General features: G+C 39.0%; 2 protein-coding genes across 3 annotated transcripts; one reads left to right on the top strand and one right to left on the bottom strand.

The window, feature by feature from the left end:
- Positions 1 to 991: 991 nt before the first annotated feature.
- Positions 992 to 16789, bottom strand: psen1 (presenilin 1). Of its 2 annotated transcripts, none has more exons than XM_084742701.1 (11): positions 16670 to 16789; positions 14937 to 15022; positions 11377 to 11744; positions 9992 to 10133; positions 8198 to 8265; positions 7725 to 7945; positions 5770 to 5868; positions 5140 to 5232; positions 4853 to 5026; positions 2314 to 2432; positions 992 to 2096 (listed from the first exon to the last, which is right to left on the bottom strand). In XM_084742701.1, exons 2-11 carry the CDS (start codon positions 14970 to 14972, stop codon positions 1941 to 1943), a joined length of 1476 nt encoding a protein of 491 aa, XP_084598827.1. In that variant the 5' UTR covers positions 14973 to 15022; positions 16670 to 16789; the 3' UTR covers positions 992 to 1940. The 2 variants fall into 2 exon arrangements, with proteins under 2 accessions (XP_084598827.1, XP_084598828.1); XM_084742702.1 differs by having other exon boundaries at positions 16674 to 16786.
- A 1135-nt stretch (positions 16790 to 17924) lies between these two features.
- Positions 17925 to 22929, top strand: LOC146311106 (enhancer of rudimentary homolog). The gene is made up of 4 exons (XM_084742341.1): positions 17925 to 18082; positions 18880 to 18967; positions 19820 to 19940; positions 22651 to 22929. The coding sequence occupies exons 1-4, from the start codon at positions 18080 to 18082 to the stop codon at positions 22751 to 22753; spliced, it is 315 nt and encodes a 104-aa protein (XP_084598467.1). The 5' UTR covers positions 17925 to 18079; the 3' UTR covers positions 22754 to 22929.
- Positions 22930 to 24510: the final 1581 nt, after the last annotated feature.

The raw sequence follows: 24510 nt of genomic DNA, 5'->3' as shown, positions 1-24510 counted from the left end.
ACACAATCAGAGTCATTACCGCTTTTGGTGTTAGCATTCAACAGGCTACGTGCCCCAAAAATAAATATTTAAATAATTAAAATAATATCATAACCTCGCAACGACAAGACGGCTACAAAAAGTCAGGGGCAGCCCTAACCAACTTAATGCTGCTTGCCTCACCCTCCCCTTATAAAAGCTTGAGAGAGAGACAACGCTGGCCGTGAAACTCACGAAAAACGCCACTCTGGAGCCTGATTTGGGTTGGTCCGTTCTGGGCTAATGTAGCAACATGGCGGTTCAACATGGCGGCCACCATGGAAGAGGGCCCACATCGTCTGTAGATAACGGCTCATTTGGTTTTATTTTACAGTACACTAATAAAACGTAACAAGCCATACTTTATATCAAATTAGATGAAGACTAGAAATATGTTAGAGGGTATTAGAGGGTAATTAGGGACACATTACAGCAGAACTGTACTGTCAACCAAACTGTATTATTAGACCCTTATTAGACTTCATAAGAGGGTAATCGGTCTTAGCTACCAGCCAAAGAAGGTGTGGCTCAAGTAGCGGATATAAGTTGCAATTTACAGTTCTGCTGTAATGTGCTCCTAATTACCTACCTCCAATTACCCTCTAATGAAGTCTAATAAATGTCTAACTTAGACACTTTAGTTTGCAGTAAAGTTCTGTTTTTATGTCTTCCAAATCGCCCTCTAAGAAGGTCGAATAAGGGTCTAATACTGTCTAATAAAGGTCATTATTTCTAGTTGTTGTCTAATTTAATACAACTTATTAGTGTACTGTAAAATAAAGTGCAACCACTCAGTCTGAGGTAACGAAACAATGATTCTTTTCAAATGATTTTACGCAAATGAAAATATAGTTATGAATATAATACTCAATTTCTGCCATATTCAGCTAATATATCTCCCTAAATCTTACACACTGGACCTTTATGGTGAAAATGAAGGGCAGAGAACACGGTAAACTCTGATGAATCAGTGATATAATAATGCGCATATATTTTAATGCTAGAAACAACAAATTCTTCCACTTTTCCCCTGTGAGAAAGATTCACGTGTCATATTCCGTGTGAACCGTTTCAGGGTGTGAATCGCTCCGGCGTCAGAGCTTTGGTCTTCGTGTGTCTAAAGTGAAAAGAAAAACACGTCTTAACCATTCTTAACAGCGGTGAGGAAAGCACGTCTGGTGACTGACAGCTCAAACACAATCAAACTACACATTTACCAATCTATTTTCAATATCATCAGAGTGTCCATTAGTTTCATGAAGGCTTTTGAATGTTGGGTTTAGTGTGTGTGTGTGTGTGTGTGTGTGTGTGTGTGTGTGTGTGGGTGGGTGGGGGTGGGGGCGGTGGCAGCTCACGAGTCGGAAAAAATGAAGATAAAAGTCTTTGAAGGGAGATTTAATGAAACCTCCTCCCTTCGCTCAACAGCTACCGCCAAGGTGTCCCTGAGCAAGGCACCTACTGTAAAGCCCCGGTTGTAGAAGACTGGTTATACTGGGTAGCCCCCAGGTGTGGATGTGTGTGGATGTGAAGCAGGGAGCTGCTGAAAAAGGAGCAGACGAGCTCTTGTAAAGCCTCCCTGGATAAATAATGCTAAAATACCCCCTCTGACTTCTTAGATTGAGCCTGAGACCGGTGAACGATTTGAAGATGAGGTCCCAAGTCGAGCGAGAAATGTCACTTCTTGGTTTAAAACAGAAATTTTAATATTTAAGAACAGCCGTTGTGGGGAATACCCTCCGTTGGTGCCGGAAAATAAAGGCAGAACAAAAACAACTTGTGTCCCGTCATCGTGGGTTCTTAGGAGGGGATGTGGGGGCGGCAGGGGCCCCTGCATCGCCCTTTGTTCCCCGGCTGTGAAGGGACCGCTTTCATGTTGTTGGCCGGAGGGCTATGTGGGTGAGGGTTATCAGGGCAGCGTCCTGCTAAATGTAGAACTGGTGTAGCGCCAGCTTGTCCATGAAGGGCTGTACCAGGTTGTCTGTGGCGAAGTAGAAGACCAGGCCGAAAAAGATGGAGATGGGCAGAGCGGGGAGCGCTTTCTTGAAGATGGCGAGGAGGAGCAGGGTCAGACATAGGCCCTGCGGAGGTAGAGACAGACAAAATAAAACACAGATGAGTAAATAGCACATTTTAAGATTGTGTACCAAACAAAATCAGCTCTGAGGGGGAAAAAACACTGGCTGTTATACAATCAAGCGGTTGACATAAAGTGGGGTTAGGTAATGTGCTGAGAAACAGAGATGAGGTTGCGGTGACTCCAGCATGACACCAAAATAAGCAGCTGTGGTCACTCACAATGAGGATGGCTACGAAGCAAGCGAGCGTGGTGTTCCAGTCGCCACTGGCTGTGGCCGAGGCCTTTCCCACCAGCATGCTGTAGAAGATGAAGTCTCCGAGGCCGAGCTTGACGCCCCCTGAGAACACAGGAGGACACCACAGTCAGGGTGGAGGCAATTCAAACACGAGATCCACTTCAGCCCCACGCCCTCGAACCCCCATAGAAATCTTTTCTCAACTGTAATTACAGTAGAAACAAGAGCTCCGACCCCGTATTTACCAAACCTTTATGTTAGAGAGCATAGGCACCCCGAATAGTGTGGACATGAAACCTAGCAATTGCCATGAATAATCGCTTCCTAATCTGCTCTGACTAAAAACAGCCTGCAGCCAAAACATGTAGGTTGTGTTCACATACATGCTAATTTCACAGAAAGGGGAACACATAAAAACATTCCCAAAATGTTTTATGTGTTCAGAGAAGAGGGAACAGAAAGATGATTACACACTGAGACAAGGCACTCAAACTATCTGGGAATTCACAAGTTTGAATTATAGCTCTTGGCATCATATTAGAGCTGGGAGGTGAATCTAAAATGTAGCACATAAATAATATGGACACCCCCCACTCCCAATATAATACATAACACTGATGATAATACAGGATTTCAAGTGTATAAAGAGATATATGGAAAGGCAGACAAACATTGGGAAAGAAACTCAGTAACTTCCATTTAGACAATAAAAACATTAAAGCCTCAATAATCCATATTTTTTAATCTTAACAATGGATCAAATGTGTACTGACAAACCCAGATAATTATCTCCTCCTGACTCTGCAGTTTGCTTCAGCTCTAAGAAGGATTTTTGGATCTTTAAACTTATTGTTTTGGTTTTACAGCTTGCACCTTTACTGTTTTGGTTCACTCTCACTCAGCAGGCAGCCGTTTCCAGTGGAAAAGCTCCAACAACCCCATAATATGAGAAACTATAATTAAGATATTGCTGATGGGCGGCACGGTGGCGCAGTGGTTAACACTTCTGCCTCGCAGCAAGAAGGTCCTGGGTTCAGCGGGGCCTTTCTGTGTGGAGTCTGCATGTTCTCCTCGTGCCTGCCTGGGTTTCCTCCAGGTCAATTCTCCAGTCATTACCCCTGACCAAGGCACTGACTTAGAACTGGAGTTGGTCCCCGGGCGCTGCACAGCGGCTGCCCGCTGCTCTATACTTAGACTCATATGTAACTGGACACTTTTTGATATGCTGTATATTTATGTTGTCTTCTGCACTTGCATTTTCATGATTGCTGTGACTGCACCGTCAGTTATATTGTGTTGCCCTATGTATGAAATGTGCTATATAAATAAAGTTTGAGTTGACTTGAGTTAAGATGGATTATATCTCACTGTATATTATACTATGTGTAACTGTTTATGTAACAATGAAGTTGACCTTTACCTTTAAGGTCAATGGCCTACATCTAGCCCACAAGCAAAAGTATTTGGGCAAAAATTAATTAATTTCTCTTTCATAGGTTACAAATATTTAAGCATGTTTTTATGAATGTAGTGTAAATAAAGCTGTATCATTATTAGGGGTGTTCTGATTTTCAAAATGCACGATGCGATTTCACTTTTGATTTTAACATCATGATTTGATTTGTTAAAGATCAACAGATCCTTGGTCTTACGCAGTGGGGCTGAGCGCATAAAGATCATGTCATTTACATTTTCAAATTAAAATTTTACTATTCTTGTAATATTACTTAAGTGTTCTTGTGCATTTTTCAAAGCAGAATAGAGCTGCAATAACTGATCGATTAAGAATCCATTATTAAATTAATTGGCAAATATTTTGCTAATCAATCTGTTTGAGTAATTTTTTCGGTTGAAGGAAAAACAAGAAATTTGAGGATGTCATATTGGGCTTTGGGAAAAACTGATCAGCATTTTTACCATTTTTTAACATTTTACAGACAAAAAAATACTGAAAGAACGTCTGATGCTCCTTTTTTATTTTAATTTATATTTAATGTAGAATTGAAAACACCCCTAATCAATATAAAAACAATGTGAAACATGGCTTCTGTTACCAAACAATAATCAAAACTCTTCATGCGGAGAGAGGCGTGCGCCTTGCTGTGAGCCAAGCTATTAAATAAGTCATACAATGGACAGCATGTAATGTTGAAATTAATTTTTCATGACCCTTCTGTCAAACTGTTAAGAGAGACACAATGTCTTTTAAAGAGCAGCTGTCATTGACCGTAATCCAGATAAATAGAAGGCCCGATCGATTGACAAAGATGATTCAATCAATTAAAGAGATCTGCATCTGTCATAACTTGAAACCTGATGGTTATTAAAGTGGTGTGGTTTATGCTGCTGCACAGGCCAGAACAGAAACTGAAGCTTCACTGACAACAATAACTGAAATAAATTATGAGAATAAAGCTGAAAAATAGAATTCCAGCTATCTATGATGTTAAAAACACTGCATATGTAAAACTGTGATGCCCCTGAGTGATTAAAATGTTTAATATTCTGTTCGCGGCACTCACTCTCCTCATCGTCGTCTTCAACCGGAGGACGAGCTGAGGGCATATCCTGGATCTCCCGTCTGGTCTGCTCGGTGGACTGGAGCGTCCCCAGCTGGTGCTCCTGGTGGCTGATCCAGGAGGGGGTGAAGCCCCCATCGTCCTGTGACAGACTGGAGGGAGCCGGCGACGCCACGGCTGCAGACGAGTGATAACAGTCAGACTAAACAACAAGCGCGCTGTTTGAAAGACAACCACCAGACTGAACCCCACTCGATCACTTTGGCCAAACACTCTGACACCCCGCTCACCTTCTTGAGCCTCTTGCTGAGGTGATGCTGCCTCTGTCGAGTTCCTTTTTGGCCTGTCGGTGTCGGCCATGTTGACGAGCCAAACCATTGTAGCTGAGGAGGAGGTGAGAAAGGTGACCAGATTTGTGTTAAAAGTAGAACCAAGAAAAACTAGAGAAGGATAGAATTTCCAAAGAAACTGCTTGTTTTCACAGAAAACACAAGACAAAAAAGTCAGGATGGTGCATGTGACCACATTAACAGATCCCGTCTTGGACTTTTAAGATAAGATGAAGTGAAAGCGCTGAATGGCGTAAAAGCGTCAACTTAAGTTGAAGCACAGACAGAGGTTTGAGTTACTTAAAATGAAAACGCTGAAAGGAGAGGAAGTGTCGTTTTAAGTCGAAGCACAGAAAGCAATTCTTTTCTGAAAGAATCTGAAGCATGATTTCTAAGAGAAGTTAAAGCATTATTACATCTAACATGTAAGCAGTTTTTAACACTACAGTACGTTGAGGTGCAGGAGATTAATTGTAGCTTCTGCATGTTTACGTAAAATCTGGTGAAATGTTAAGGGTTTCATGCCCCCACCTCTGTTTTATTACAACATTATGTTGATAATTGTACGTCTATAATCAGTGTCTGTCTTACAAGAGTAGATGAGAGCTGGAAAGATGGGTTCGTTCCTCTCCTGAGCCGTCTCCACCAGGATCCTCAGAGGCCCTTTGGGACAGAGCACCGCTAACAGATCTGAGAGAAGAAAAAGTCCAGACAAGTGATGTTAGCCACCCAACAGGAGGCTCTGTGAGAGACCAAAAACAGCACCCTGACACGACAACTGTGATAACAAGAGGCAGAGACTCAGGTGAAAATACACGGTTTCTGGCTCTGACAGAGTAGAGAGTCAGTCACAAGAGAATACTGAGCCCAATTACAGTCCCAAACTCTCTCTTTCTTTTAGTTTACTCACATGTTCAATCAAAATAGGTCCACTGAATTTCTGAGAATCACCGTAGACTGTGATCTAATATCTATTTCCACTAAACTCCAGCTACCAGTTAAATATTTCTTCTTGGAAAATGAACTTAACAGGAACAATGAATGTATATGTCACATGAACTAGAAATTCTTGGTAATACAAGATAATTTAAATACACTGAATATAATCTCTCTGTCCCTGATGGCCTCAAAAGCATTGGATAAAACAAGCTGTTGATTGTGCTGTATTCATACACCATGGCAGCAAACTTAATGCCCACTATACTGACCAAGTACATTACTTATTTATTCCTCTTCAACAATAAGAAAAAAAATCCAGAATTCCTGTGACTGGTACCTAATCTATTTGAATCCCATTCTGAGTTCCCATCTGAGTTGTCACAATACCAGAATTTAGGCACACAAAATATTTTTTCTACTGTCTTCTTTTTTGCATGAACAACCTGCACACTAAGCTGGAGGAGAAAAAAATCACTGAAAGCTGTCTGGTTTTGCTATGCTGCAAGCAAAATGTTAGACAGGACAATATGCAGTGTTTAACAGTCAAATTCAAGCACTTTTCAAGCATTTTCAATGTGACAACCTAACAAATCCAATATAAAACAATCACTCAAATAATCTCCAGACAAAGAACAATAAGTCTTTCATTTTCAAGCCAACACTTATCGCAACTGCAACCTCCTGGCATGTTGTTGGCTGTTCCATCAGTGGACGCACATCAACAAAGACTGACAGATCACCAAATGTACCCACACTTGTGCCAATCGAGGCTCAAATGGAGTCATTTTCATTTTGTGCAAAAGGTCAAAGCAGTTAGGTTCTCTTTGACTTAATTTATGTATCAATCTATAAAGTGAACTACTCAGTCGGAGAGCAATTCGTCATGAAAATAACACACTTATAACATTAAAATTCAAGTGTTTTCAAGGATTTCCAGCACCCATACGAACCCCTGAATAAAGAACTTAAAATAAAAAACTGAACTGAGGACTTAAATGAGCACATGGTTTTGAAAAATGTATCAATAATTAAATATTTTTGACAAGCTCATAAATCGTGTCGAGATAAGAAGCAAAAAACTATAAATTCTCAAATAACGTGAATTTCAACAGTTCAAGCAACCGCCTCTACCCTCTGCCCATCACAAAAAAAGCAGCTTGTGGGAAGTTAACTGCTGTTTTTGATGGTGTGGTGTCTTACGTTCAGCTTTTTTTCTCCCCAAGACTTCCTTTTCTCATAGATTTGTCTATAACCCCATGTTTCCTCAAAGCGGTCGTGTAACGGTTTTGAGACACATCCTTCCTTTAGCCCTCCAATGATGACATTTACCAACACTTATTTCATACATACACCTGGAAAGAAAGCAGATCCTCACAATAAATTACAATTAGTGTTTATGTTTAAAGTTCTATGCCATCGTTTTACATGTTAATAAGTTTGGCTTCCTTTTTTTTGATTCAAGAAAATGTTGAAGAAGTTTTTAACTCTCACTTCTTCCTTGAGCACTAAAAGGAATCAGATGACTGCACTGGTGCATATCACCTTTTAAAGTTGGGAAAGACTTCATCTTTTTCTCCTTAAAAGCACACAGAGGTCAAAGGATTTACCGTAGACAGATATGACGGCTAATATGAGCCAGGCGGTCCACTCTGGCAGGTACTTGATGAAAACCAGGGCCATGAGGGCGCTGATCATGATGAGGTAGGCCTGCTGGAGCCGCAGCGGTCCCTTCCAGTGAATACACATCATGCCCACCACTCCGAAGTTCCAAATAATTATCGCCAGGGTGAAATAGTCCATGGCCACGTTGTAGGTCTTGAAAACCTCTCTGTTAGACAGAGCAGAGACATGACAGAATTACCTGGACAGACTCCATCTAACATCGTAAATAATAAGGCAACTTGACATTTATGTGAACGTGTGGGAACCAGTGACTGGATATGAAGATGCCTGCAAGTCTCCACTTCCTCCCACTGTACAGTGTCCAAGTGAGTTGATCAATTGGTGTCGTCCATCTTTATATACAGTCAATGGTGGGAAGCTTGTAAAATGAGCTAAAATACTGAGGGGTGTGACTTACTTGAGGTAGATGTAGGAGAAGAAGAAGAGGAGGAGGAGGGAGGAGAGGAAGAGCCAGCCTTGGATTACCTGCAGAGGCAAAGATCAGAGTCATGGGATATGACGAACAATGTTCGAACAAATCAGTACTTGCAAACACTTGTGGTATTTGTTTTAAACTGCCTGGACAACCAGGCTGGGTGGGGTTACAGCAGAGGGCAATACAAAGAGCATCAGAGAGTTTGGACAAAGTGAAAATCCATTATCTTTATGCTCTCAGCCCCACCTGTCTGGTGCTTTGGCAGTCTGGTTTAAATAAGAGTTCAACAAGAGTTTTAGGGTGTAAATCATTCAATAGTCTGAGCCAAACAGGCATCATTTAAAGCTCCTAGAGTTTTCACTTATTTTGCTGATTAACCTACTGTTGGGACAGTCTAGGCTTCTGTGTTTAATACCTGAGCCACCAGATGCTCTTCTGAAAACACCCAGCTGGGAGCACTCAAGAGCACTTTGGTTGGTGTGATATGAATATCTGCTGAAGTGACAATTAATTTACGTGTTCAAGTACCTAATTTTGCAGATGGTTTGTGTCACCAACAAAAGGAGGAGGACACAGTCTACATACACACATATCCTCCATGGTGACTGGATGGCTGGGTGAAAGTGGTAGTGATGAGCACAGCCTTTTACCCAAAGCAACAAAACATTTACTAAGTCTTGGAGACCAGAAAAAAACACCAAATCTGCACACTCCAAGAAGAATTGACACTCAGCACCTTGTCACATTGTTGGCATTTGTAGCACAGTCTAAACTGAGGATATGATGATATCACACAAAAAAAAATATCTCAATACCACACAGAACTATGACAATATCAACAGAGATATTATGCAGTTAATTATTCTATTTTATTTTAAAGGACTGCTACTGAATGCTGCGTTGTTGTTGTTGTTGTTGCAATTCATGCCAATTTTTTGCACATGCTTAAGTCATGGCTGGCTACTTTTATTTTATTTTATTAAAGCAGGAAAGCAGAAGCACTTTAAATTAAATGGAAAAACAAAAAAAATATTTCTCAAGGGGAAATTTTTTCATGTCTTTTTTGTGTGTCTTTTAATACCAGGATGGATATTATACCATGGACTTTTTAGTGTGGTATTATTGTATCTTGAATTTTTAGTATTGTGTTTTGGTTATAGTTAGTCCCTAGTGTACATACACCACACACAACTGAAATAATACGCTGGTCTTGGGATGCTTTGGTGGACACAACCCCTTAATCTTTGTTTATTGCACCTGCCTGGGCAGAACAACTTGCACATCTAATAACATTAGTGAAGGCTCTGTTACAATTAAGTGTCCCAGTAAGTCATGACGATGTGCCAGCATGCAGAAAGAACAGAACAGAACAGGGGGCTGGAACTGGCACACCTAAATGGAATGAAGCCATTTTAATAGTAGGTACACCTGTGCTCAGCAAGTCAAAACGTCCCCTGTGAAAACAGTTTATTTGAACATGGAGTCCAACATAACTCCGTCCAAGAAATCTAATGATTAATGGGAAAACACCCTGAGTTTATTAGAAACCACTCCCTATTTACTAGACAGCACATGTGGGAACTCTTTGCTGACTAATACACTTGAATAAAATAATTTTTATTATTAGTTACAACAGTGCTTCCACTACTATAACAGCTGTGAAAAGGTTTAAACCTAGTTCAAACAAACAATCATTACATTATTCACCTCAGCTCTGCAGTGATTGAAACTACAGCGTGTGTGGTGCAGTGCGGTGTGACATGTTACAGCCTGTACCTTGTAGCAGCGGTACTTGTATAAGAGCACCAGCACCAGAGTCATGACGATGATCACAGTGATCATGATGGTGGCGTTCAGGATGGAGTTGAGGGCTCTCTGTGCTACTGTGTCTGTGTCTTCAGGGAACGGCGTGTAGATCCTGGGGAGACATTTCAAAGACGCATCTCAGTCAAACAGCAAAGAATAAAATGTACAATAACAATAAAGGAAATACGAATTAATCTGTCTCACAGTACCATAACATTTCATACATGCAATAGTATTTTTTCCTATGATGAATGTGTGGTTAAAAAATAATCTACATAAATATAGACTCTCTTGATAAGTAAAACTAAAAATCAAAGTGTTGTTAATAAAACATGTAGTTAGACTCATGCACATCTATCCACTTGCTATAATATGGTATATGTATGTTTTTTTTCCTTTCTTCAGTTGTTGTTCGATGTTTATTTGTTACTCCTATTATTTGCTTGCTCGTTCATTTGCTCGTTCTTTGGAGACACCTGATTGGGTGTCTGTAAAAAAAAAAAAACTGTTGTTTTGTTTGTTTTATTCTGATTATTTGCTCTTGCAGTGCTAAGAATGTTTTGTTTAAGTTGTTTATGGTGAAAACCGGGGGAAACAAACTTAGAATAGCCATGTTTCATACCAAGTTTATTGATGAAATATGAAAAAGAACTTGATAAGTATTCACTTCTTCCTTCTCCTTTTCTGACTTGAATTATTTATGGTGAGCTGGCTGATTGTTTGCTGTTCAATTAATTTGTTATCCTCGTTTTGTTTATTAATTACCTAGATACGTTTTTTTACATGTTAGTATGGTTGCAAATAGAGATTATTTTCCTGTTGATAATTTTTTAATTAATAAAAAATGTACAAAAATTGTAAAAAAAAAAAATGCTGATTAGTATTTCCCAAAATCTACAATAACATCCTCAAATGTCTTGTTTTGCCCCAAACCCAACAATATTCAGTTAAGTGTCATAGAGGAATAAAGAAACCAGAATATTTCTCATTTAAGAAGCTGAAATCAGAGAAATTTGTAGTTTTTCTTTGTGAAAAAAGTGTTAATGAGCTAAACTTACTGCTATTTCACAGGGATTATTTTGCTCTGGATAAGCGTTAAAGATATAACATGTTAGGTTTATGTGGTCTGAGCCAGATTCAGACTCTTCCTTAATGATCTTATTGAATCACAGCACTCTCTTGGTATTCAAACTATGTAGGTATAAAACAGTGTATTACAGTAACTCCACCTAGTGGCACTTTGGCCTTGTTGCACTTCATTCACACTGCAGACCTAATGAGCTCTGGATCTGGCACTGGTCCCATCTTATTTCCTGGTCTACCCCGGTTAGTCTGATAAGTGTTATAACACTCACAATCTCTGCCCGTCATTCTGGGTGTAGAAGCTGACAGACTTTATGGTTGCCACGACAACAACCATGCAGAGGGTCACAGGAACAAACAGCATGATGACGTGCTTGGCCCCGTATTTCAAGGTCAACTCTTCGTCCTCGTCCTCCTCGGTCTCCACCACACGTGGAGGACGAGCGGCGGGGGGCTGTCCGTTCTGCTCTGGTCCACTACCATTGCCGCCGCCGCCGCCTCCTCCTCCACCTCCACCTCCACCTCCACCATCACCTCCTCCTCCTCCAGCTCCTGAGCCTCCCCTGGACCGTGCTCTGGTCACTGCAGCCTCCTGTGGCTGCTGGGTGGGTTCAGGGGCCACATTGGTCTCCTGTTGGTCCTTTGGGTATGAGAGAAGAAGAATCACTTTATTTTAAGTGTGCTTAATGTCCACAAATGTGTGTGACACTTGTGTAGGGACAATGGAAATAGAATATCTCTATAATAACATGCACACAACTTACATGCGGAGCAAAACACACAGACGGTAGACAGAGCAAAGAAAAACTAGCTTCAGGATTTCTCAGAATCAACAAGAACATGCCTGTTGATCAAAGCTTCCATCTAGGCGTGGTCCAGTACAGCCACATCAAATGATAAAATAAGTATTTTTTTAATATCCCGATGGAGCAATGATCTCAGGCATACAATACGGTACAGCGTACAAAATAACTGTGATAATGCTGGCTCAGCCTCTGTCACTAGTTGGGGAAGGTACAATTGCTTTGCAGTGTAGTAATGTTGTGCTGTAGCCGAGGACACTTGCATCATCATCTGTGCAACATTTGTTTATGCTGTTGGTAGCGCCTGCCAATTCCAAGCTCCCAAAAGCAGTTCACTTCCTTTTTTTCATATGGTAGTTTTCACACCTGTTGTGAAGAATACCTGAGCGCACATGAACCGTACTCTAGACCACCTTTTCAAGTGGATCCTGGGCACCAGACCTGAGTATGGTACACAGCGTTAACACTGATCAAACAAACTGTACGTTGGGGTCAAGTGTACTTGGATCTGGGCCTGAGTCCCTGATGTGAAAGCCTCCTGATATTTCCAGTCACTCTCTACTGTTAACCAGCAACAGACATTAATATTTTTAAGCACTGGTCCCACGGGCCACAAAGCCCCACAATACAGTACATTTTTGGTGGCCCAGATGTAAACTTATGTAAAAAAAAAAATCAAAAACAAAAAAAAAAACAGAAAGGCAATTTAACAGAACTTAACACAGCCTTCTTTAACTGTGCCACCTTATGTTGTTCATTTTTCTTTTCCCATGAACTGTGATGTGGTGTTTCCTGATGGGTCTGTTTCTGATGAAAACAAGCCAGACTTCTCAGCTAGTTGAAGAAACCGGCGGCATGCACCGCAGTGCATTATGTCCTTAGATGTGACAAATTCTGACACTTTTAATTCCTGCTTCCTTTCACTCCAGATTTTTTGGTGCACATTCACTTTTTCATCCTCTGTCTTCTGTGTTTCTGGTTCTTCTGTAAGGACTGCTTCAGTAGCTCTGACAAATCAGTAGGCAGCTGGTGACGATTACTGTTAGCTGTTTTCGGGATCTGGATGTTTTTGGAACACTGAGGTGATGAAGATTTGCACCGTGGGGATTACAGTAGAAACTGATTGCCATAGAGTATCGTTTTGTGACAACATGGGCCATGGTTAACATCAAACCCTATAAACTATCTAATATAGTGTTGGCCGATATCTATCAAATTGGCATAAGACCATATCCACAGTGAAAGATCAAAATGAACAACGATGTTGTTGTTGGATCTAAAGGGGTCTTTGTCTCTGCACCACATGTCTGTAGCTCATTTAACTCATGTAACTCACTTACAAAGAAAATAACCATGACATGAAGACAAAGGGCAATGAACAGCAGCAACAAGTTCTTTTTATTTTCTCCCACATGTGAAAAAGGGAATTCAGGCATCAACTCTATGGCAACTATGAGGGGCCACCTAAAATACAGAACACTTTTAAATCATGACACTACGACGGGAGAGGGCTCAGTGATCGATGACTGTCAAGCATCATGACGGACGATGGCATCATCCATTGGTCTGACCCTAATCTAATAAAAGGAAAAAATTCCAGACAAAGATAATAATAAAAAATTTGCAAGCTACAGTCATTTATGAGACAAGATCTGCAATGTACATGCAAGCAGTGCTTGCATTTGCGAAATGAGCCGCAGACTCAAAAAACAAATGTAATCCCTATTTCAATTTACTCTATATTTAAAGGCCACATGATCTTGAGAGAGATGTTTCTGAAACATCAGACCCATGAATTTGCCATATAAACGGTCCAAATCTATCTTCTTTGCACTCTCTGTAGTCATTCTGGATCAACACATATCTCAGCCAGACCATCATATTATCAGATGAAACACTAACTCAAGAATTTCATTTGTTTTTATTGGCAGAAATGCCTACAGATTGGATAAACACCAAAGCAAACTATTATCAGGATGTCCGTATTTGCACTTCAGAGCTAAACTGGCACATTTACACTCACTAGACCAGTTCCTCAAAGGATAACAACACTGCTCTCATTCCCACTCAGACTGAGAAAATAAAAAGGCAAATCAAGGAGACTGTGTGAACCAGGCGAGTCAAGGCATGCAGCAGCCGAGACATGCAGCAGTCTCACCAGGTACACAGAAATGAAGACGGGGGGCTTCTCTAGAGACTGGTGTGAATAGTGAAAGCAGCCACAGCTCTTAAACAGGCTGCTGTACAAAATGACCTCACTGTGTGCTACAGTACACCGCATTGTTCGTCAGTCGTGGGAATAAGGCCACTGTTGGTCCCAAGGACACAAGAGATGCAACAATACAGGTTACTGAATTTGTGTTACATTATCCTGTTACTTAGGGTTATAACACTGTGGTAGTAGGCCTATAACCAAACGTCTCTCCACACTGGCCTAACTCAGCTGTCTGACCTCACTGATGATCTGATTATATCACTGATGATCTGGCTGACATCATACTGGCCTGACTGACCATAATATGCTGCTCAAGACAGAAATTACATGCTTTGTGGTACTCCAAGACTCAGAAATATAGTTGTAATGTACATATGCAGCTGTTATGGGGTAAACAAAACACTGTGACAGTAAAGAGGGACTTTGACTTGTCGACTAAGCTAGGGAGGCCACACCTTTATTTATAGCAAGAGCCAAATGCAGACAGCAAAGTCGCACACTCACATTAACACTCTTAATGTTTCTATCTTGCTGATTCAAAGTCTAATAGCTTTCCTTATCAGAAAATAACCATCCATAACCATATTTAATTGCATGAAAGGCCAAATAAAACCAAAGCTGTCAGACTCAAACTCCCCCAAAGTGTGTGGCGTCACAAACTGACTAAGAAACACATGTCTCTTTCATCACTGACCTGACTCAGAAACAGCGGCTTATTGCACTAAAAGAGTTTGTTAATCATTACTCAATACAACAATACGGACAGAGATGTGGATGAAGTGTTAGAACAACTGGAAAGTTCTTCTGTACTGACCATATTGTTTTCAATATCCTCTGCATTGTTTGCCATGGTTGGCTTGGCAGACACTTGTCCTCACATGCAAACCAAATTCTTTTGTCCTGGTGAAAGAGCACAGGAGACAATATTATGCTAGTGGCAGAAAATGAGCATGATGAAGGCATATCAGTGACAACAGGGACTCAAATCAAGATTGCAAAGATAGGGGGGGTGCAAAGCCCTGTGAGGCAAATAGGTGATCTTAAATTAATTTAGTGATTTTAATCAACCCAGAAAAAAAGAGAGACAGCATCTTATTCTGAAGCCTTTTCTATTGTAAAATTGTTGTTACAAGAAATAATATTGATCTTAGATATAAAACAGAGCAGAGACTTAATAGTAATAATCCATGTTAACCTCTATCTAGAACACTGTCATTGGTTAGTGTTCATCAGTTATACTAAAGGAAAGGTCTGTCGTAATTACCAAAGATCCTCTGATATTTAAACCATATAAGATTTGAGTAACTTTTTCTAATTAACATCTGCATATCCATAAAGAAATTAAAAGAGTTTCCAGTCACTGTAATCATTCCTCATCCTGTTGATACTGGCAACAAAGTGAACCCTTCCTAGGGTGACTGTCCACTTGTCTGGGACTGCACAAGATGTTTAAAAAAAACATATTTCTATTATTTTGACAGACAAAGCCTGTTTTCTTACGTCTGGAGAACAAAAATTTGGAGGCCTGGGCATCTCTGCAGCCCTACAGCACTTCATAAAAATGCTGTTCAAGTCAGGCATTTTTAATTGATCAAAAATAAATAAATAAATAAATTAAATTAAATAAATCAGCCTCTGCAATTTGGATATTACAATTGGCTATACTGTGTTGTCGATAATCCAGTCCTCGTTCTGTGCCATTAAAAACCAACCAAAGAATCTAATGGGTGTGTGTCAAAGTTCTTTTTTTTTATGTGAAATTCCTTCTCTGTGTTTTCCACAGTCTCCTTGCCAAGCTGCAGTGGATGGATAGTAACACAAGGAAGGGGGTTTTTGTGTGTGTGTGCGGAAAAGAAAATAACTTTGGGAGGTACCCACTGCTGAAGAAGACTAATATTAGCTTTGGCTTAACTTAAAAATCCATCTTTGCACAGAACAAGGACTGTGGGTGAATTCCTCCAGCTCTTACATTGGCGTTTCCCTCACAGGAAATCACTGCACGGCCAGTGTGGACAGGAGGAATGATTATAGTGACCAACATCAACTCCTTCAATGCACGTAGGGACTAATGACGACTTTAATAAGGTAGATTTGAGCTTGAACCTATCATTTAAAAAACGCGAGCAACTCTGCTGATAAGGTTACATATCGACAACGGAATGACAAATAATGTTACGGATCAAAAGTAAGATATTTAACCATTACCCTCAATGGGAGTGTAACGTTCACGCCACTGATAAAACGCCGGTAAATAATAAATAATTATTATTTGTCGAACAGCTGATGATTAAAGATGACTTCTTCCTAGCGTAGCTTGGTAATTACTTAAAAGCTAGTGTGAGGCAACGTTAATTATCTCATCGTCTTCATTACAGATAGTGAAATTTTATCACAAGCGAACGGCTAAAATGGCTAGTTAACGTTAGCCAATAATGTCACAACGGCAGACCAGGCAGCGGCCGCGCTGGGTGGCTAACAGCACATAACTTACATTAGCCCAGACAAAATATAGATATTGAACAGCGGGCTTAAAATATTGGAACTTACCTACAGGGAACAATTGTTAATTTCCTTGGTTTTGGGTTCTGATGTGTTCTCAAGTAGGTTTAAAACCCGGGCACTTTCTCTTCTTTGTTGTTCCTGTCTGCTCACAGAACATCCGGTCGCTGCAGTAAACTACTTCCTGCTCTCTCGCGCTCGTGTATGTAGTCATAGGAATCACATTTAAAAGAACAAATCTGTAAATGAATAAGAACATTAATGTGATAATATAAAATAAATCTGAAATAAATAATATATAAAATAAATATAGATATATAAAATATAAATATAAAATTAAATAAAAATGTCTATATACATATAAATGAATAAAACGTAGATAGAGATATTAAGACAAAAAACAAAATTTAAAATAATAATTCTACGATTTTTTCAAGTTATTTTCACTGTTATTTGTTCTTTTGTTTTAATTTTGCATAATTGATTAAATTACTCTATTTATCTGTATGTTTTAACATTTATTTGTCTCTTTAATTTTCCTTATTATTTTCCCTATTGCTTTTGTTATTCTGCAAAGGCCCTGTCAATCAATCAGGCCACATTCAGCCCCAACAAAACAGCTAAATGTTTATTTAAACATGAACAATGGTGCATTTTATGCAAGCGAACTGCACTGCAATGCCTTTTTAATATGGTGGCGGTTATACACACATCACTGCTGAACAGGTAACACCTTCGACACACTCCCCAAATGAGAGAAGATGTACCTCAAAGCCTGTTGCACACCATTTCGAGGAAACATGAAGTTTCAAGCCAGAAATCATGGCAAAAATGTGCACACCGTTTTTCAGATTGAACCCCTGCCCCTGGTTTAGGGCTGACTTTTCCAAGATTCTGCCCAGGCTGAGTAATAGGGAAAAGTAGGGGAACAGAAAAATACAGGGATCAAAATAAATTACGTTGTATGAAAATTTATATTAAAAAAAACACAGAAAAAAATGTAAATGGATAGACAAATTTTATGAAAATAAATTAAATTGCTTACAGATATGATTTTATATCGTGCTGTTTTTCCTTATATTTTCACATTAATTTATTTTTATTTATTTCTCTTTATATTTCCACATTCCTATTTATTTTTTGAAAAAACTAATTATTCGCTTGGCACTCCTGTGACTCCATACACAGGGTGCGTTCAGGATCAAAACGTCGTTTTTACACAATTATAATATTTTTAGTTTAAATAAACGACACTGATATGCATGTGATATTTTAACTTTAATATTAGCTTTCAAACCGATAAAAATTTGCAACAAAAAACAGAACCGTTACAAAGTAAAAGAGCTCCGTTAGTTTCACCTACATGAGTTGTTCTTCCGGTGACAAAGGTCAGCTCGTCCGAGAAGAAGGCAAGGATCCAAGAAAATCGACCGAAACCAACTTAAAACCTATTGAAACATGGTTAGTACGTCGTGATATAATATTTAGAGTACATATTTTAGTGTATTCATGAGTAGTATTATTAGCTAAAACAATATATTGTCTGTAACGTCTTCTTTCAGCAGAAAATGTGTTTAATAAGGCTACAAGCGCTATGCTAACGTTAGCATGAATGTGGGGGGACGTTTGGTACTTGAGCAGCTGCAAGGAACCACACTGTCTGACTCAGACAAATAAAGCACAGTTTTTACTACTTATCAGCCTTTAACTTGTTAGTTAACACTACTTTCTTGTCACTTAGTGTCAGTGTTGGCTAACGCCGGCTGATTCAGCTCAGGTGTGCATCTGTTTTCTGGATCATTGATTCATAAAAACTTATTTGACTCTTAAAATATGCCGAAAAACACTGATTCTTTTTGTTGAGTAGCTGCAAACTGTTGTTTTACAAATACACATATTAGCTACATGTCAACAGAACGACAAATAACAATGAATTAAGTCAAAGTTTACCTGTCGTTAACTACTTAACTGCTAATGTCCCTCCTTAACATCACGATAATTACGCATCTTTTGTCAAATAACCATCAGAGTTCAAAGTAATGTCTTAAAATGTCTTAAAAAGTTTATGCATTGATATAACAACAAACAAAAACAAAACATCTACATCTGCACGTCTGTGGCCACAAAGTGTTTCATTCAGTCATCATATCCGGAATAGATTTCTTTTTTCAGCTATTCTGGATTATTTTTTCATCAAGGCATAGAAATAAATACTCAAACCACAGTCTAAAAATATGTGTCTATGTTTTTTTTTCCAGTCCCACACCATCTTGCTGGTGCAGCCCACCAAGAGGCCAGAGGGAAGGACATATGCAGACTATGAATCAGTCAACGAGTGTATGGAAGGTAAGCTTATGGTGCTTTTGTGCTGTGTACACTCCTACAGTAACAACATCTCCACTCTTCTTTGGCTCGCAAGTAAACACTCCCTCCATAGCAACACAAACAAGAGTACAGGCACAAACGTTGTTTGAAGGCACAGTTCACCATAAAATCAAATGTTTCTCCTCTGCTCTGTACTGCTGCTTATACATGCAGATTGTCTTGGTTTGAGTTTCTACATTTTGGAGATATCAGCCATAGAGATGTCTTCCTTTTCTAGAATATAATGGAAATAGATGCCACTTGGCTCATGGTGTTTTTGTCTAGTTTGAGTTGAGTATTTGTTTATATTCACTGTTGACATGTGTGCAGCTTGAGTGTACTCGCATGATGAAATCATGGTTGTTTCTTGTTAAGACGGTGTACATTACACCTCCTGCCAGAAAGTAAAATTAAATATAAAACATGGTCAAAATTGTTATTTTTTTTGAATGCTGTTATTTTGCACAAATATTGTGATTCTAGTAGTAATTGAAAGATGTTTGTGTGTTTAGTTCTTAACAAAAATAAGAAAAAAATGATTTTTTTTTGTTTGTTTTATCTTATTTTTTTTGTTGTAGCCATCATCATGTCATTTTCATCATTCCTTATCATAGCTTTTTAAGTTGGGTTTATGATTTTGATGATTTGACCAAGTTCTAGAAGTGAAACTCTATGACATTTAACTGACAATATGATGTGCAACAGTCAAACAAGCAGTGTCCTGTCAGTAGGAAAATGTTTTGTCACTCTTTTTCATTATATTAGTCTTGCCTCTCTTAATTTACAGTGTTTGTTGAGGACTGTAATATATTGCATTTTCATTCTTTTGCACAGGTGTGTGTAAGATGTATGAGGAGCATTTAAAGAGGATGAACCCCAACAGTCCATCAATAACGTACGACATCAGTCAGCTGTTTGACTTCATCGATGACCTGGCTGACCTCAGCTGTTTGGTGTAAGTTTGACAAGGAAACAAACTCATAACATTATTATTTTTTTTAAAATATTGAGTGACAAGAGGTAGCTTTAAATCTGATGTGATTGTAAAACAACACTTTGGATGGACAGGAATATAGTGATTGTATTTTAGGGTTATTGAGCACAAAATATTGTTGGCTGTCATATAACAAAAATAGATAATAATACACATTCATTATATGTATAGTGATTAGGGGTGTAACGATTCACTCATGCATCCAATGTATCAGACATTAATATGTAAGATACGAGTGCATCGGTTCAGATAGCTGAACACGAATGGGAAACAAATCGATGCAGCACTAGTGTATTGATACATCTCATTAGGACGCGCATACGTTTCATTTTTGGCATGAGGGAGCTGCCACTGTAAGTTTCCTCCGGTTTCTCTCTCGTCCTGCCTCTGCCTGCACCGCTCGCGCCCAACGCCTGCTGCCTCGCTCACAAAAACAAGCGCTCCCTCCTCCCTCTCCTGTGTCTCCCCTTCATTTCATCAGAACAGACTGAAGTGACATTTTACCACGTTGCACCACCAAACTTTCAAAAAGTGCAAGTGTAGAATAAGTTTGTGTTTTATAAGAAAGATGAGAAACGCTGCTGCAAATCATTTATGCAAAACGTGTCTGACAGCAGAGTACAGAGACACGAGTCTGACCCACAGAGACGTCATGTCACTGTGAGAACAGGTAACACGGAGCATCACTGTTCCTCCACACTAATCAAAACCACAGCACCCTTCATATGGAACAGAGCAGCAGGTCATTTTAAACAGTTTTAAAGTTTGTTCACAGATTCTCATTTAGGCTACAGTGTCTCATTTACACATGAGACTCACAATAAGATGTTAACACCGCTGTAATGTCTCCTTCTCTCTCTGCAAATGTAGCATTAATTGAATGAAAATGTGAAGATTCACACATTGCATTGTCTTGTATTACATCATATCGTATCGTATTGTGACAGAGCTGAATTGTATCGAACCGAATCGTTTAAAAAATGTATAAGATATATTGTATTGTTGAACATGTATCGAGATACGTATTGAATCGGTCTCAGTCAGTGAGATACACACCCTTAATAATGATGTACTAAAATAGGAGAATACTCTATATAAATGCATCAGTTTTAAAAATGATGCAATCCACACAATTCACTGTACAACACAAGCTCATATTTTTTGAGGTATTTGCAGGGAAGTGGCACAAAACACAATAGCAGGGTGAGCTGTGTGTACATCAGTATCCATGGTAACTGCTGTATCTTGCACATCATGGTAGATGATGGCACGCGTGTCCCACAGTTTACCTGTTACTTCACACCCTCCCTCTAGAAGTGCCTCCGAAGCTGTGAGTGTGACTTCATGTGGAGTTACTCCACAGTGAGGAGCTGCTGGTGGGGAAGGGACCAGTTTGGGAAACGGTCTGAATCCATTCAGACCATAAGACCCAGAGACACAGGAAGACCTGGTTAATTGAATGACAGATGTCATAATTTAGAAGTTTGCAATATTACTATTGGTACACACTGGTGTTGCTCTGTCTTGTCTTCTAGTAGATGAATCACTTCGGGCCAAAAGGCTTTCATATAATTCTTCAGAACCTGATAACTTTTTTCAGGGTTTCATCGGGTCCTTAAAAAGTTTATAATCCAAATTTTCCCACTGCACTGTGTGCAAGAAAAGACTCAAATTAGGAACTTTGGGTATAAAGTAAATAAATTACTCTTCTGCACACACAGTTCTGTGTAGTCATATTAAATCAAATGCAAATACATTTATTAATTTACAAGTAATTGTGGGACTACAATTTTCCTCCATATACTTCATACTTCTTTGCCAGTTGGATGTGAAATAGGTTTTAAATTGCGTTCATAATGGTCTTGAAAAGTAAATGTAACTTGTTGAAACCTGCAGAAACCCTTTTTATGATTGGACTCCACATGATGGCGCACTGCCCTGTTTTTAGTGTCTTGTTAGTCTTTATCTGTTGTCTGTGGGATCCAAAACATGTATATTGTGTAAAGAAACCACATAAGGACATCATCAGCATTTTTCTGACATAGTTTGATTTGACAATTACATTTATAAAACAATAGTTCACTTGCAAAAGGTTTCTGGTACATTTGATAGAAATGGGAAGATCTTAATCTTTATTCTTAGTTCTACCTGTCCATCTTTTTAATCCATAATTTATCTGCTTTATCATATTGTTCAAATTTATATGATCTAGTAGGATTTCTCCGATGTTGTCTTGTTTTCAAGGGGTCCCATTTTTATTGTTGCAGAGAGTAAAGAAGATGTAGAACAAGCCATTATTCAAACCCACACTCTGCAAATATTCTAGCCTGGCACTGATATTTACAAATGTCTGCCAGAGTAAATGAAAACATGAGCTTGGCAGATTCATCTGGTTTCCAGGCTACAAATATCCAGCAAAAGCAGATGAAACTTGCTCTGCCTGAAGCCCTGTCAATCCTTTTTAGCATTTTTGTTAGTTTGGGCGATTAAAACCCCCATGTATCCAAACCAGCACTCTGCTTAAGTGCCCCTGAGCCGTGCATGTGGTTCTATTCTTTCTCCCAATAGCTGAACTTGACTTCTGACCTCGAGCAAAGGGCAAGCAAAGAAGGAACTCAAGAAAAAAAAAAAACACTGGAACCGAATAATATAATTTTTCGTGCTGCTTCAGGTATCGTGCCGACACACAGACGTACCAGCCATACAACAAGGACTGGATCAAAGAGAAGATCTACGTGCTGCTTCGCCGTCAGGCCCAGCAGGCACAGAAGTGAAGACTCTGAGGACGCGGAGGGTGGGTGGGTGGAGGGGGGATCAGTGTCATTTTTATTATCTGTAATTTGTGTTGTTTTGAGAAGTTTTTGACTCACTTTTTTTTCTCATGGAGGGGAGGTGTATTTTGTATTGTAATGTTTGACTTATTAATAAAGACTTTCTTTCAATAACAAAAGATCCTGAATTGTGTTTGTTTTCTCTTGTTCTTATTGCTTCTTGATGTTCGTCCCTTTTATTCCCTCCATTGGTGTCTTTTTTTGTTTCTGTTTTCTCAACCCCTGCCATAGTTCTAATTTCTCTCTGTTTTTCTGTCTCTATCTTTTCTGTTCTTTCCCTCCTTCTTTCTTTTCACCCCAAAATCAAATATAGATGTGTTTCATCTCCCACATGGTGCTATTTATCCATCTAGATTTGTTTAATTCCTCCTTGGCTGAGCTCTTCTGCACAGTGATACAGTTAGCAGCTGTATTTCGGTAGGAAGACAATAGTTCTTATGTGAAACTGCTCACAACAAGGTCCGTTTATTATCTTGAGTAAGCAGGTCATGATTTCTAGAAAGAGACATTGCTGTTGAGTTCTTCAAATCTATTTTTTGGTGTTTTGAGCGCCACAAGCCAAGTGACGTCTAGTTCCATTAAACTGGAGAGAAGGCAGACAACTCTACAGCTGATATCTCCAAAACTCTGCAACTCACACCAAAGCGATCAGCATGTAGAATTAACTCTACAGGCCAGAGGAAAACACCAAAAATTTAATTTGGGGTTTGACTGTCCCTTGTAAATGCAACAATAATTTTGTAGTATCTTTAAGAAGGAAATTTAATCTAATGTATTCAATTCTTCCATTTGTTTGCTTTATTTCTTTTCTGTCTTTTCTCGTTTTGCTCTTCCATTTTGTTCATTTTTTTCACATTTTCTGTTTCTGTCTTATTCTTCATTTTTGTAATTTTCAGCATCAGTCTGCTGTTGACTAGTAAAGAGCTTTAGGGTGACAGTTTGCCTTTCAGTCTTGCACAAGGTAACTTCCACAGTTTTAGGAAATAAATAATATAAATTTGTTTTTTTTTTACTTCCTCTGAAAAAATACAGTTTTATTAAAGTTCTAGTATAGTTTCCTTTCTGCCCTGTCATTTCTCCTTTTGTGCTTCCTTTTTTTTTTTTTTTTTTTAAGGTTTTTCCTTCCTCCATCTTGAACAGTTTACTGTTGCCTGTAGATTCGTGATTCTGAGCAGGATGTCAGTTTGTTTTCCTGTAGTGCACATAGTGATTCCTGCCTTTTTCACTCACTACAGTGGCAAACAAGCCATCTCCAATTATTGATTTTTTGGTTTCTTTTATATGTTTCAAGAGAATATCTACAATTTCCTGGATGTTAATAGATAGAATATATATGGTCCTTGAGGGAATAAGATTAAAAACTTGTCTTCTACCTTCAATTTTTGCTGTCAATTTGCTTTGCAGTTTTCAGTCAAGACTGTGACAAATAGCAATGTTTTTTATTACTGCCTGAGAAAGAAATGTTTATTTTCCTTGTGGACCTAAAAAATTTAATTTCTTTTTTTTAGAGTTTCCTTACTGCCTTCATTTTTCTCTTTTTCCTTTCCCATTTCCTTTTTCAATCTTTTGCATCCTTCACATTTTCTCCCTCTTGAACAGTATGTAAGAGTTCACTTCAAAAAGTGCTTCAAATTGTGACAGTTTGCCTTGGTGCACATGATAATTTCCCCATTTTTGCTCAATACAGTGCCAAATAAACA

The sequence above is a fragment of the Lutjanus erythropterus genome, chromosome 18 (assembly GCF_056507025.1).
Source record: "Lutjanus erythropterus isolate fLutEry1 chromosome 18, fLutEry1.hap2, whole genome shotgun sequence".
Lineage (NCBI taxonomy): Eukaryota > Metazoa > Chordata > Actinopteri > Lutjaniformes > Lutjanidae > Lutjanus > Lutjanus erythropterus.
Note: the sequence above shows the minus strand (reverse complement) of the source record. Positions and strands in the feature narration are given on the sequence as shown.

Bases quoted from the DNA above. Each gene is read 5' to 3' on its own strand.
- psen1 (XM_084742701.1), bottom strand. From the start codon at position 14,972: ATGGCAAACAATGCAGAGGATATTGAAAACAATATG. The intron at 2,433-4,852 runs GTGAGTGCCGCG...CTGTGTTCTCAG, and splicing joins TGAAGACGACGATGAGGAGA to GGGGCGTCAAGCTCGGCCTC. The intron at 2,097-2,313 runs GTGAGTGACCAC...CTACCTCCGCAG, and splicing joins GCTTCGTAGCCATCCTCATT to GGCCTATGTCTGACCCTGCT.
- LOC146311106 (XM_084742341.1), top strand. The intron at 18,968-19,819 runs GTAAGCTTATGG...TCTTTTGCACAG, and splicing joins AGTCAACGAGTGTATGGAAG to GTGTGTGTAAGATGTATGAG. The intron at 19,941-22,650 runs GTAAGTTTGACA...GTGCTGCTTCAG, and splicing joins GCTGACCTCAGCTGTTTGGT to GTATCGTGCCGACACACAGA.